The sequence below is a fragment of the Delphinus delphis genome, chromosome 19 (assembly GCF_949987515.2).
Source record: "Delphinus delphis chromosome 19, mDelDel1.2, whole genome shotgun sequence".
In the NCBI taxonomy this organism is placed as follows: Eukaryota; Metazoa; Chordata; class Mammalia; order Artiodactyla; family Delphinidae; genus Delphinus; species Delphinus delphis.
Window position 1 is genome coordinate 47,391,582 of NC_082701.1, and position 14,089 is coordinate 47,405,670.

Genomic DNA, 14,089 nt, shown 5'->3' on the forward strand with positions numbered 1-14,089 from the left:
GCCTTCTCTTGTTGCGGAGCACGGGCTCTAGGCGCGCGGGCTTCAATAGTTGTGGCACGCAGGCTCAGTAGCTGTGGCTCCCAGGCTGTAGAGCGCAGGCTCAGTAGTTGTGGCACACAGGCTTAGTTGCTCTGCTGCATGTGGGATCTTCCCGGACCATGTCTCGAACCCGTGTCCCCTGCATTGGCAGGCGGATTCTTAACCACTGTGCCGCTAGGGAAGTCCCAAAATTATTTCTTGATTAAATGCATTGGTTAAGAAGGCATGAGATTGCTAAATGGCTTGTTTACATTATAAGTAATATCAGCTATTCTAAGATCACTAGTAACTAATATTCAATCTTGAAGGTTACTTCAGTTATGGTTGGAACCTTTGGCTTGTGGACAGTTTCTGAAGTACTTATCTTTGTTACTTTTTTCAGGTAATGCTTCTTTTTGTAAATTAGAAAATTTGTTTTTTTTATCATTAATGGAAAATTATTGTCTTCTCTAGAAGTTGTATGTTAATATTCAAAATTTAATAAAATTGGTATCAATATATCTAGTAGGTGACATGGTTGTGAGTGGGTAAATTTTAAAATAGTGTTCTTTTGGCTCAGTAAACTATTAAAGATAATTTAAAATTCGTAAAATGACTATTTTAGCATTGATTTTCACAGTAGGTTAAAAAACATCATCTGATACTCATATTACCATCATAGTAATACCTCACCTTTGAAAGTGTATACTGCAAATAATAATTTAGAAATAATTTAAATTCTAAGTGAAAGAAATAATCTTTCTCTCTTTCTTCTTAGGTGGAATGAACCTTACTTGTTGAATATCTCCTGGTTACTCGTTGGATTCACTTGTGGAAGAATCATTTTCCCCTGCGTGGAAGCCACTTAGTGGCATATTTAATTATAAATCCAGGGATTGCAAAGTTTTTTGATTTCCCAAAGGAGGGACATACCACTATATCAAATAAGCTTGACATTACAGCCAAAATGGTGCTGTCCCAGAGACAACGAGATGAACTGTAAGTTTTTCTGTTTTGTGATTTTTAAAAAATCCTCTCATAAAGGACAAAGTAGTAAATTAAAATACAGCTTTGGGAGACATATTCTAAATTAAAACTATTGTTATGAGAGTTCAAATATTGGTTTGGACTATTTGGTCTGATTTTAAAACTGGATCTTATTTTGACATAGTATTATTTACCCATTTGACATAAACGTGTATATGTTTAAAGCAGAGCAAACAAGTAAGTTAGTTGGGATAAGTTCTATCCTAAGCGTGTATTAACTATCTTTTGTTTAATAGGAAGGTAGGTGCTTCAAAGCTCTTCAAAATTTTTTTGTCTGGAATCCGTGTATTAGAAAAATGAAAGCTGCTTTGTTGTTTTTACTGCTAATGCCTTTCCTTTTTGTCTTACTGTGTTATCTTTTATCATCCAATGGCTATTGTATTTGAACTTTATGAGGTGGCTAGTATAGTTAATGCAAGTGCATTAATGAAAGAAGCATGAAATGATTTGACTACTGCTATTTTATAGTATCTTACAGCATCCTATATTTTATAATATTCTATTTTTGTAGGTGAGGAAATAGGGGGAACATTTAACTTCATGTTCTAGGTATTTAAAAGATTTTCTGGGCTTCCCTGGTGGCGCAGTGGTTGAGAGTCCGCCTGCTGATGCAGGGGACACGGGTTCGTGCCCCGGTCCGGGAAGATACCACGTGCCATGGAGCAGCTGGGCCCGTGAGCCATGGCCGCTGAGCCTGTGCATCCAGAGCCTGTGCTCCGCAACGGGAGAGGCCCGCGTACCACAAAAAAAAAAAAAATAAATAAAAATAAAGATATAATAAAAGATTTTCTGTGGGTTTTAAAAAATTTCATTTGGAAATAATTTCAAATCTATAGAGAAGTTGTAAGATTAGTACAAAGAATACTCATACATTTTATCCAAATTCACCTATTGTTATTTTTTACCATTTTCTCTATCATTTGCACTCTAGTTGTGTGTACAGTATTTTTTTTTAATTGGAGTATAATGCTTTAAAATATTGTGTTAGTTTCTGCTGTACAATGAAGTGAATAAGCTATATGTATACCTCCATCTCCTCCCTCTTGGACCTTCCTCCCACACCCTGCCCATTCCACCCATCTGGGTCATCACAGAGCACCGAGCTGAACTCCCTGTGCTATATACAGCAGGTTCCCACTAGCTATCTATTTTATACATGGTAGTATATATATGTCAATCCTAATCTCCCAATTCGTCCCACCCTCCCCTTCCCCCCACCCATGTCCACATGTCCGTTCTCTACATCTGCGTCTCTATTCCTTCCCTGGATATAGGTTCATCTGTACCATTTTTCTGGCTTCCACATATATGAGTTAATATACGATATTTGTTTTTCTCTTTTGACTTACTTCACTCCACAGTATTTTTTTTAAAACCATTTGAGAGTAAGTTGCATGCATGAACGACCTTTCCCCCAGGTACTTCACTGTGCGGTTCCTAAGAATAACTTTATTTTTTTATAAAACCACAGTACAGTTAGCAGTTTCAGTAAAATTTAACATCGTCACAATACTTTTTATTTAATCTACATCAATTTTGTTAATTGGGCCAATAATGTCCTTTATAGCATTTTTTCCCCCTCTCTGGTACACCATCCAGTCTAGGATTAGGTATATTTATTTGTCATGTCACTTTAGTCTCATTTAACCTGGAACATTTCCTCAACATTTCTTTGTCTTTTATGACATTAATATTTTTGAATAGTCTTTAAAAAAATTCTTTTTATTGAATGAAAGATTCTTTAAATTCTATAGTGCTTTACAATTTTCAGAAGCTTCACACATGATTTTATATAATCCCATAGTAACCCTTTTTTCCTCCCTACTCCTAAGTTGCCCCTTCCCCACTTCCGTCACCCCACTGGTAACTAACCACTGGCTTGTTCTCTATATCTGTGAGTCTGCTTCTTTTTTGTTTTATTCACTAGTTTGTTGTATTTTTTTTAGATTCCACATATCAGTGATATCATACAGTATTTGTCTTTCTCTATCTGGATTAGGTCACTTAGCATAATGCCCTCCAAGTCCATCCACGTTGCTGCAAATGGCAAGATTTTCTTTCTTTTTTTTTGGCTGAGTAGTATTCCATTGTATATATATCACATCTTCTTTACCCATTCATCTGTTGGCAGACACTTAGGTTGCTTCCATACTTTGGCAATTGTAAGTAATGCTGCTATGAACATTGGGGTGCATGTATCTTTTCAAATTAGTGTTTTTGCTTCTTTCAGTATGTACACAGGAGTAGAATTGCTGGGTCATAAGGTAGCTCTATTTTTAGTTTTTTGAGAAACCTCCTTACCTTTTTCCACAGTGGCTGCACCAATTTATATTCCCACCAACAGTGTATGAGGGTTCCCTTTTCTTGCCAGCGTTTGTTATTTGTGAGTCTTTTTTTTTTTTTTTAATAGAGTATTTCTCATTTTATGTTTGTCTGTTTCCTCATGATTAGATCCAGTTTATGCATTCTTGGACAGAATACTACATAAATAATTTTGTATTCTTTTCAGGATATCATATCTAGGGACACAGAATGTCCATTTGTCCCTCAATGATGATGTTAATTTTGATCACTCAGTCTAAATGTCTGATGTCTCCACTATATAGTTGCTTTTATTTCCTTTTCAGCAGATAAGTGGGGAGATATTTTAAGATCATGCAAACATTTTTCTTTCCTGTCGATAATTTCTCTCCTAGATTTAACATCCATTGATGATTCCTGCTTGAATGATTCTATACTACAGTGGTGGCAAAGTGATGATTTTCTAATCCCACTACTCATTCTGTATTTGTTAGCACTCAGCATTTTACTGTAATCAGTGGACCTTCTTTTTCTCCTTTTTATATACTTCTCTTTTCATTATTGGTATTAACTCATGGGTTCTTATATTTTCAGTTATCATTCTTTACTATTGTACTGTTTTGGTGCTTGAATTGTCCCAGATTGTCCCATAGGAGCCTCTTCAGTTGGCTCTTATCTATGCCCCTGTCATTTTTTGTGAGTACCTCCTTACTTTCTAGGATAACAGGATATTCCAAGCTTATTGTTTACCTATCCTGTCTTAACCTTAGAATCAGCTGTTGCTCTAGAAAGCCCTGGTTCCTCTTAGTGGGGAATGGTATTTGAGACCAAGGTATGGGCACTAAGTGTACTCATTACTACTGGGATGTCTTTGCTTCTGGGCCCTTTAAGTAGACAGAACTAGGACATACATGTATGTATTAACACATATACAGACCCCCTAGCTCATATGTGTACTAAAGTTTCTCAGTCTTTGCACAGTTGACGTTTTGCGCCGAATAATTCTTTGCTGTGGGGGCTGTCCTGTACGCTCTTGGTTGTTTAGCAACACCCCTAGCTTCTACCCACTAGGTGCCACAACCAAAAATATCTCCAGATGTTGCCACTGTCCTCTAGGAGGGCTGTCATACTTCCAAAATAGTTTTACTATTTTACATACTACTACAAAAAACAAATCTCCTGGAAAGGGTCCAGAGTTTGTATGCAGTTATCCCCCCATCCATCCTGCCCAAGACTGAGAGTATATAATCAAATACTGTGTTTGTAAGTTACGTGGATTTGTTTTGTACTGTTTTTTCTTCACTCTTCATGTAGTTATATCATTCATTTGAAATACAGTTGGGTTCATGTGTTCTAGTGTTTCAGTTTCTGTGTTTTGCATCACATCCCCTTCCCATCTTCTCTAGTTTCAGCGAGCTGGGGCTACTCTTCCTTGCGGTACACGGACTTAATTGCGATGGCTTCTCGTTGCAGAGCACGGGCTCTAGGTGTGCAGGCTTAGTAGTTGTGGCATGCGGGCTTCAGTAGTTGTGGCTCGCGGGCTCTAGAGCACAGGCTCAGTAGTTGTGGCACACAGGCTTAGTTGCTCCGCGGCATGTGGGATCTTCCTAGACCAGGGCTTGGACCCGTGTGCCCTGTGTTGGCAGGTGGATTCTTAACCACTGCACCACCAGGGAAGCCTGCAAATGTACTTTTATAAGCCTACAAATGTACTTTTATATTATTGAAGGCATGTCTGGTTTTTAATCATTCTTGTTTCTAAGTCACTTCAGATCCTTTTCTTCTAGATACCTGTGTGAGCTGACTGCAAGTCATGCTTATTACCCTCATAATCAGGATGAATATTTAAACATGGCCAAGAATAGAGCTTATATATATGTGTGTGTGTGTGTGTGTGTATATATATATAAATTTATTTATTTTTGGCTGCGTTGGGTCTTTGTTGCTGCACACGGGCTTTCTCTAGTTGCCGAGAGCGCGGGCTACTCTTTGTTGCAGTGCGCGGGCTTCTCATTGTGATGGCTTCTCTTGTTGTGGTAGGCCCGCGGGCTTCAGTAGTTGTGGCTCACAGGCTCTAGAGCGCAGGCTCAGTAGTTGTGGCGCATGACCTTAGTTGCTCCGCGGCATGTGGGATCTTCCCGGACCAGGGCTCGAACCCATGTCCCCTGCATTGGCAGGTGAATTCTTAACCACTGCGCCACCGGGGAAGGCCCAAGAATAGAGCTTGTAATTTGGCTAAAAATCAGTTGAGAAGGGGAGAACCTAATTTCAGGTGGCCAAGTTTTTATAGAATTTGAGATAAGAATTGACTTAAAAGGGCTCATCAAGCAAAAAAAAATTGTCTTACAGATCTAAATGTAATTTTGGGAAGTAGATTTAGTGTCTTCCAATTTTTAGTAAGGAAATAAAATGAAGGGATTTGCTTTTTCTCCTGTTTTTGAAAATGATGTTCACATATATTTACTATGATAGGAAGAAACAAATGTTTATGTACCTCTTACAAGTAAGATATTTTTTGGCACCTCTGTTAGCCTTTGTAACATTTTAGCATTTCTGAAGGTTGGATAGCAGGCTATAAAATTCTTTGAGGTGTTTTTGGAAAAGAAATGAAATTAATTTTAACAAACTTGAAACAGGTAATTTGTGATTCAGCTCAGCAAATGTGTATTGCCTGCCTTCTGTGTTCTTACTACTCTAGGGCATATAAACATGAATAATAACATGAAAACATTTTTGTGGTTATGACAAACATCTTTATTTTATAGATAAATCGAGGATGGGAGAAATTAAAATTATCCAATTTTGTGACACTAATAGAGGCAGTTTTCTGACTTTAAGTTCACTATTCATTAAACAAAATTCCATTACCAAAATTAATATATGTCAAAAGTAAACATAACCCCCTACTTTCTCAGTCCCACTTTCCAGAAGTGTCCACCATCACCTCTGTATATTATAATTTTTTCACATATTTTCATGTTTTTACAAAAATTACATGAACATCTGTTTTTCCTTAAGAGTTATAAGATAGAATTATACTTTACAACCTGTTTTTAATACTTTTTGTCACCCTTTCTTTGAGTTTGGAAATGGTACTATCTGTTGTTAGTTCATCTAATAGCTACTTATAGCAAAATAAACTTATACCTCTATTTTTTTTTTTTTTTTCGCGGTATGTGGGCCTCCCACTGTTGTGGCCTCTCCCTCCGCGGGGCACAGGCCCCGGATGCGCAGGCTCAGCGGCCATGGCTCACGGGCCCAGCCCCTCCACGGCACGTGGGATCTTCCCGGACCGGGGCACGAACCCGCGTCCCCTGCATCGGCAGGCGGACTCTCAACCACTGCGCGACCAGGGAAGCCCTCTATTGTTTTTTTTAATCAAATTTTACACATTGATTTCCCCCTATGAAAGATGAAGGAAGTCTGTTACTTTTATGTTGTCCTGGTTGATAATATTTGTACTGTTTGATTTGATGTTCACCCCTAGTTCCTTTGTGCCACAACTTTACCATTCTTGTATTTTTTAACAGCTGTAATGAAGTATAATTGATATACAAGTAACTGTACCTATTTAATGTGTACAATTTGATGAGTTTGGACCATTCTTGTATTCTTTTTTTTTTTTTTTTTTTTGCGTGGTACGCGGGCCTCTCACTGTTGTGGCCTCTCCCATTGCGGAGCACAGGCTCCGGACGCGCAGGCTCAGCGGCGGCCATGGCTCACGGGCCTAGCTGCTCCGCGGCATGTGGGATCTTCCCGGACCAGGGCATGAACCCATGTTCCCTGCATCAGCAGGCAGACTCTCAACCACTGTGCCACCAGGAAAGCCCCTGTATTCTTATTTTGATTCCTCTATTGTTGGGTAGATTTTGTCATTATGTACCTTTTTGAAGATGGACTCATAAGTAGACCTCTGTGGGTCTTTGCATGCTAGAGACTAATTTTTTCTTGCTCCCAAAATGAATGACAAATGAAAAGTGAACAATTTTTAGATTACACATTTTTCCCAATCAGAGTTATAAATATTAAGGAAAAAAAATTGCCATGCATTAGACTGCAAAAAAAATCTCAAATTACAAAAAAGCAGAAATCACGTAGGGCTCATTTGCTGACCATAATGCAATAAAAATATAAATTAATAGCAAAAGGAGAGAAAAGAGAAATCTATTCATGTGAACATTTAAAAATATACTTCTAAATAACTGTGGAATAAAGAGAGAAAAATAACACTTAGGAAGTGAAGAAATCAGTAATAGTGAGGGTACTCACCTCAGGGATATAGCCTACATAGCATACAGAAAACTAGATGGTCTTTACTCTTAAGAAAAAAGAAAACAAAGATGAGAAATGAACATTCAATTCAAGAAAAAAGGAAAATAAGGTTAAAGGAAGCAGAGGGAAGGAATTAATAATAAGAGCAGAAATTAATGAAATAGAAAATATAACTTGGTAACTTGTTTGGTAAAATTAAAAACTAGCTTTAAAAATAGACAAAACTGGGGCTTCCCTGGTGGCACAGTGGTTAAGAATCCACCTGCCAATGCAGGGGACACGGGTTCGAGCCCTGGTCCAGAAAGTATCCCACATGCTGCGGAGCAACTAAGCCCGTGCGCCACAACTACTGAACCTGCACTCTAGAGCCTGCGAGCCACAACTACTGAAGCCCACATGCCTAGAGCCCGTGCTCTGCAACAAGAGAAGCCACCGCAATGAGAAGCCTGCGCGCCGCAACGAAGAGTAGCTCCCACTCACCACAACTGAAGAATGCCTGCGCGCGGCAACAAAGACCCAACGCAGCCAAAAATTAATAAAAATAATTGATAGTAGGGGAAATTGCAGTGGGGCTGGGAGAATATGGGAATGCTGCACTACCTACTCAATTTGTTTCTGTAAATCTAAAACTGTTCTAAAAAATAAAGTCTAAAAAAAGGATGTTACAGAGTATGTAAATATGAAAAGGTTTTTTAAAAAATAGACAAAACTGAAAGAAAAAAGACACAAATGAACAATATAGTAATGAAAAAGGCAGCATAAAATGAACTCAGGGGATTTTCAAAATTATGAGAATGTTCTATCCTATTAGATTTGAAAATCTAAATGACCTGAGTGATTTTCTAGGAAAATATATATGATAAAATTTGTTCAGGAAGAGGTGGAAAACTTGAATAATTGACTGTAGAGGAAATGGTAAAAATAGTTACAGATATCAAGTCCAGACGATTTTCAAGCCTAGACTTTCTGTCAAGTCTTTAAGGACCAGCAACTTCCCAGATTATGTTGTCTATTCCAGAACATAGAAAAAGGTGGAAAACTTAGGAGCTCATTTTGTAAGGGTAGATAGAATAACCCTGATAGCGACACCAGGCAAAAGGAAAATAACAGCAAACATTACACACTAATTTTTTACGTGAACTCAGATATAAAGATACTAAATAATATAACAACTGAATCCAGTAGCATATGAGAAAAGTTAATCATGGCCAAGTATGATTTATCCCAGGAATGCAAAGATTTTTCAATATTTAGAAACCTGTTAGTGTAATTACTATATTAATAAATAGGAGAAAAGTGATCAATCCAGGAAATACAGAAATAGTATTTTTAATAATCCTGATTGTTAGAAGTTTCTGAGAAAATAAGGAATAGGATATTTTCTTAACATGATTAAGGCTTGTTGCCAGAAATTTACAGCAAACATTAGAAATATCAAGTGCATTTCCATTAAAGTCTAGAAGAAGTTCAGAATTCCTACGTTCCTGCTACCATTTAAACTTTATTTGAGATTCTAGGCAATGCAGTGAGGCAACAAAAAGAATTAGATAAAACTACAGGAAAGGAAGAGACCAAATATATTTGTAGGTGATAGCATCTACGTAGGAAATCCAACAGAATCAACTATAGAATGATTGGGTTTAGTATGGTGGCCATAAACAAGATGGCATTCAAAAATAAATTGTTTTTGTTATCAGGTAATATAGTAGAAAAGATTACTTTGCCCTGTTTCTAGTGAAAAATGTGAATAATGGGAAGGTGTCAGAACTTTCATATTATTAATAAAATTAAATAGAATCCCAATCAAAATCCAAACAGAATTTTTCATGAACTTGACCAGCTTGATTTGAAACGTCATCTGGAAGAGAAAAATGGTTATGAAAAAATTATAAAGGATTAATGAGAAAGCAACTAATTGTACCAGATATCCAAACATTAATACAAAGGTGGTAAGTAAAATATTTGTGGACTAGGCAAATAGGTTAAGGGGACAGATAAAGTTCAGAGACAGGCCCATTTATCCATAGAAATTAAGTGTATGGTAAAAGTGCCTTTTCACATCAATAGAGAAAAGATGTACTGTTCAGCAAATAGTGTTAGTACAGCACATTGTTAAGATAAACTTGAATTCAGATGAAGTAAAAGCCCAAATGTTGTTAAACACATAAAAATTACAGTGTAGAGGACTTACCTGGTGGCACAGTGGTCAAGAATCCGCCTGCCAGTGCAGGGGACAGGGGTTCAAACCCTGGTCTGGGAAGATCCCACATGCCATGGAGCAACTAAGGCCATGTGCCACAACTACTAAGCCTGCACTCTAGAGCCTGCAAGCCACAACTGCTGAGCCTGCATGCCACAACTACTGAAGCCCGCGCGCCTAGAGCCCGTGCTCTGCAACAAGAGAAGCCACTGCAATGAGAAGTCCGTGCACCGCAACGAAGAGTAGTCCCAGCTTGCTGCAACTAGAGAAAGTCTGCGCACAGCAACGAAGACACAACGCAGCCATAAATAAATAAATAAATAAATAATTGTGGTATAGAAATGGTAGAAGAAAATACAGCCTTTTGGTAGGAAAAGACTTCCTAAAGATACCAAATGTGGAAAACAAAAGAAGTGGTAAATCTGACTATATCGAATTAGAAAATTTTTATAAGAAGAAAGACCTAAAACAAAATTAAAATACAAGCGACCTGCTGTGGAAAATATCTGCAACACATATAACAACGGAATGGCATCTAGAGTATATAAAGAAGTCCTAAAAATTGATTAAAAAATTATCACAAACTACCAGTAGAAAAAAGAAAAAATATTACTAAGGCCATTCACAAAGAAAACAAATTTTAAAATTGGCCAGTAAACATGTGACATAGTATTTAACATCTGTAAACAAAACAAGATACAGTTTGTTCTTTAAACAATTGTCCAAAATGAAAATGATGATAACCTTGGCTAGCAAGGGTGAAGGGAAATGGCTTCTCTCAGGTACCGGATGGATGTATATACATTGTTATAATTTCTTTAAAGGTCAGTTTGACAGTATCTTTTAAAATATGTTCTTTGATTTAACAGTTTTCTTTATAAAGAGCTCTTTTTAGCACATATGCAAATATTTCTGTATGGATAGCTGTGTAAAATTATGTATGTTTATTGCATTGTTTTCAGTGGTAAGAAACTGGTAACAACCTAAAACGGTCTATCATTAGGGGTATGTTAAATATAGTACATCCATTCTATGGGATACTGTATATCGGCTTAAAAATGTGGTATATTTATGTGTGTCTACACATAAAGAGGTGTAAAATCTATTGTTCAGTCAAATAATCTGGTTGTTAAATAAGATGGTATGATACGTTTCTGTTAAACACCCACACACACAACTATGCATTTCTTTTGTGCCTATATCTGTGTAGATGCACAGATAAAGGCCTGAAAGGATATACACTAAACTGTGAACAGTGGTTACCTCTGAAGAGAAGAATGAAATTGGATAAAGGTAGAACGAAGATTGCTGACAGTATTGTTTCAGTATTTTAGAAAGCAAATATATTTACTTTTTGTGTAAATAAAATAAAAATTTAATGGATTTTCTTTTAAACAAAAAAACTATAGATAATTAATATTCTCTGGCATTATAGGTTGCAATGGAGAAGCTTTAGGTCAGCCTGTTTCTCCTTGCTTTTCTGCCTAGGGTATTCATAGTATTTGTTCACTTATCTTCATGTTCACCAAGGTAGGTTTTGGATATTCTGTATTTTAAGAACATTTGCTCTTATTATATCAGTATTTGGTTATATCGTATTATGTCTTTTTGGATTCCTTTTGTTTTGATTTATTTTTAGTTTTATGTTACCTTAGATTTTTTTTGAAGGAATAGAGTGTTCATCTATAATTTTCTGCTGCTTCCAGGGGTTATTCTTCCTCTCTAAAGCATGCTTTTCTCTCTATTTTACTTGCTTTGCTACTTTTCCTCTTCTCCTCTTAAAAAAGTTTGCGCGGGTCCTTTGTGGCATTTTTTAGGGCAGTTCTGTTCGTGGGAAAAAGTGAGACAAAGCTGGCATAGCTTGAAATTGAGTGTGCTGTCTTAGTACACCTTTCTACCATATTAGTACAGTCCTTTGCCCTTGGGGCGTTTTACCTCAGCTTTCCACAACCTTCCCAGGTGAGCTAATCTTCCTCAAGTGATCTCAAGGCTTTTTTGGATAATTTATTGTTTGTCTCTGTTAGCTAATTCTGGCTGGCTCGTGTAAAGCTAATTCTCTTTACCCTTCTCTTAAATTCTGCTTTACCTGTAGACAGCTTCACTGCCCTAACAATCCCCTGTGCTTGCATCGTTCCTCCTTCCTCTCTCCAAAACCCCTGGCAACCACTGATCTTTTTACTGTCTCTGTAGTTTTGCCATTTCCAAAAGTTGAAATCACGTGGTATGAGGCTTTTCAGAATGACTTCTTTCACTTAGCAATGTGCATTTAAGGTTCCTTCATGTCTTTTTGTTACTATAATATATTTTTAAGCTGTGTTTTGCTTTAAAAAACTAACCTCTTCAGTTAGTTGAGGTGTTCAAGTTTCTCTTCTGCATACATTTGAACATTGTATATATTTAATATCTATTAAAGAGTGGTTCTGTCCTGGCCTTTAAAAAAAAGTAAAGATCTGTACTTCCCTACACACTTAAAATTGTACATGGGAGTACACTACTACCTCTGTGAATTAGAATCTTCCTAATACTGGGTAGGAAAAGTAAAATACACGAATTGGGTGCTGGGACTGAAATGAGACTGTAACTAATTCATATCCTCTCAGTTTCAAATTTTTATTTTTAAAAGCTCTGTACTTTCTTTGACTATAAAAATAAGTATATATTTAAACATAAACTTCTTAATATATTGCTTTCATCTGGCTTATGTTTTGAGGTTCTGCTGCTTTTTAAACTTTAAAAGGTTGATAATAATGAAACCTGTAACCATATTTCCTTGGGGTGAAAGAGTATGATGCCTTCTGAGTCTCCAAAGGAAGATTAAAATATTCTCAGTTTGTGTTATATTTAATCTTTTTTATTCTTTGTAAGTTTTTAATTGAAATATTTCATTCAGTAGAATGCATCATATTCTCATCATTCCAGATAACAAATAATGACTTAACTATAATTTAGGAGTACTGGTATTTTCTCCTGTTGTTAATGTTAGACTTGTCAAAACAATAACCTAGTAAACAAAAACACATACTTCATTTGTGAAATTAAACCAAAATTATAAAATTGCTGAATGTTTCAAAAACTATATTTTGACATTTGTAGGGAAGAGTGAAATGTAGGCATCTCTAAAGATAGTAAAGATGTGGTCATCAATTTCAAAGTTGTTGATTTTTCTATAGAATTCATACAAAGCTTTTATTGTGTCATATGACATTTCATTTCACTGAAATTTTTTATTGTATTCTAGAGGATTGTATTAGAAGAGAAGTCATACTGTAAAAGAGAGGAAGGCAGTGCCACAAATACTATTAAGGAAGTTGAGAAAATTATATGCTGAGTGGCTCCTATTGTCTATGTGAGATTGAAGGTCAACTGAAAGGTGGGATGCAATTAGGTATTTGAGTGTGCGAAAAGGAGACCAGGGACAAGTGAATGATTCATCAGGCAGCACTGGAATGACAACCACTTGACCCATACCAGTTCTAAAAATACAAATCCATTATTAGCTGTATTGTAGATCATTGACTATCTTGCTGTTCAGTGCAGAATTAAAATTATGCTCCGTCAGCAAATGGAACTTGTATTTAGCCAGGTAATTCTGAGGATGCTTGTTGTGACTATGACTTGATTTTAAGGGATCTTTACTTTTTACTTTTATGCTTTAGGGCTTGGCTAACTTATGATGCTCTTCCTTTATTTAGTTAGTATCCCATCTAATCTTCCTATATGCTTCTGATAAGTAAGTCTGAAAAATATCACTTAAACTAAACTACCTTTTCTTGCCTTGCATGTCCTTCATAATCTGTTTTGTCCTGTCTTTCAGCCATTTTTCTCATATCTTAATCTCATTTCCATTTTTATATCTATTATTTAGATAGATCACTTCTGAGCAATTTTAAGTAAAAGTGATTATTAGCATGCTTTTTTTGTTCTCAACTTTAATGCAAATATTTCTAGTGCTTTACCATTAACTATAACATTTGTTGGTTGAAGGTTTAAGGGGTTTCTTTTTAAAATACATTTTTTAAAATATTTATTTATTTGGCTGGGCCAGGTCTTTAGTTGAGGCATGCAGGATCTTTAGTTGCAGCATGTGGACTCTTAGTTGCAGCAGGCAAGCGGGATCTAGTTCCCTGACCAGGGATCAAACCCGGGCCCCCTGCATTGGGAGCGTGGAGTCTTAACTGCTTGACCACCAGGGAAATCTCTAAAATATTAATAAGAGATGTCTTTTTTTTTTTTGAGTTTGAGCTTTTTTTT

General features: G+C 36.5%; 1 protein-coding gene across 1 annotated transcript in view; it reads left to right on the forward strand.

Moving 5' to 3' along the window:
* The window catches only part of PAFAH1B1 (platelet activating factor acetylhydrolase 1b regulatory subunit 1), a 73,465-nt gene that overhangs the window by 29,652 nt on the left and 29,724 nt on the right, over window positions 1-14,089 (forward strand). The window contains exon 2 of the mRNA XM_059998152.1: window positions 797-1,017. Within this exon, the coding sequence (XP_059854135.1) occupies window positions 986-1,017 (32 nt within the window). The 5' untranslated portion in view covers window positions 797-985. The remainder of the gene's footprint in view (window positions 1-796; window positions 1,018-14,089) is intronic.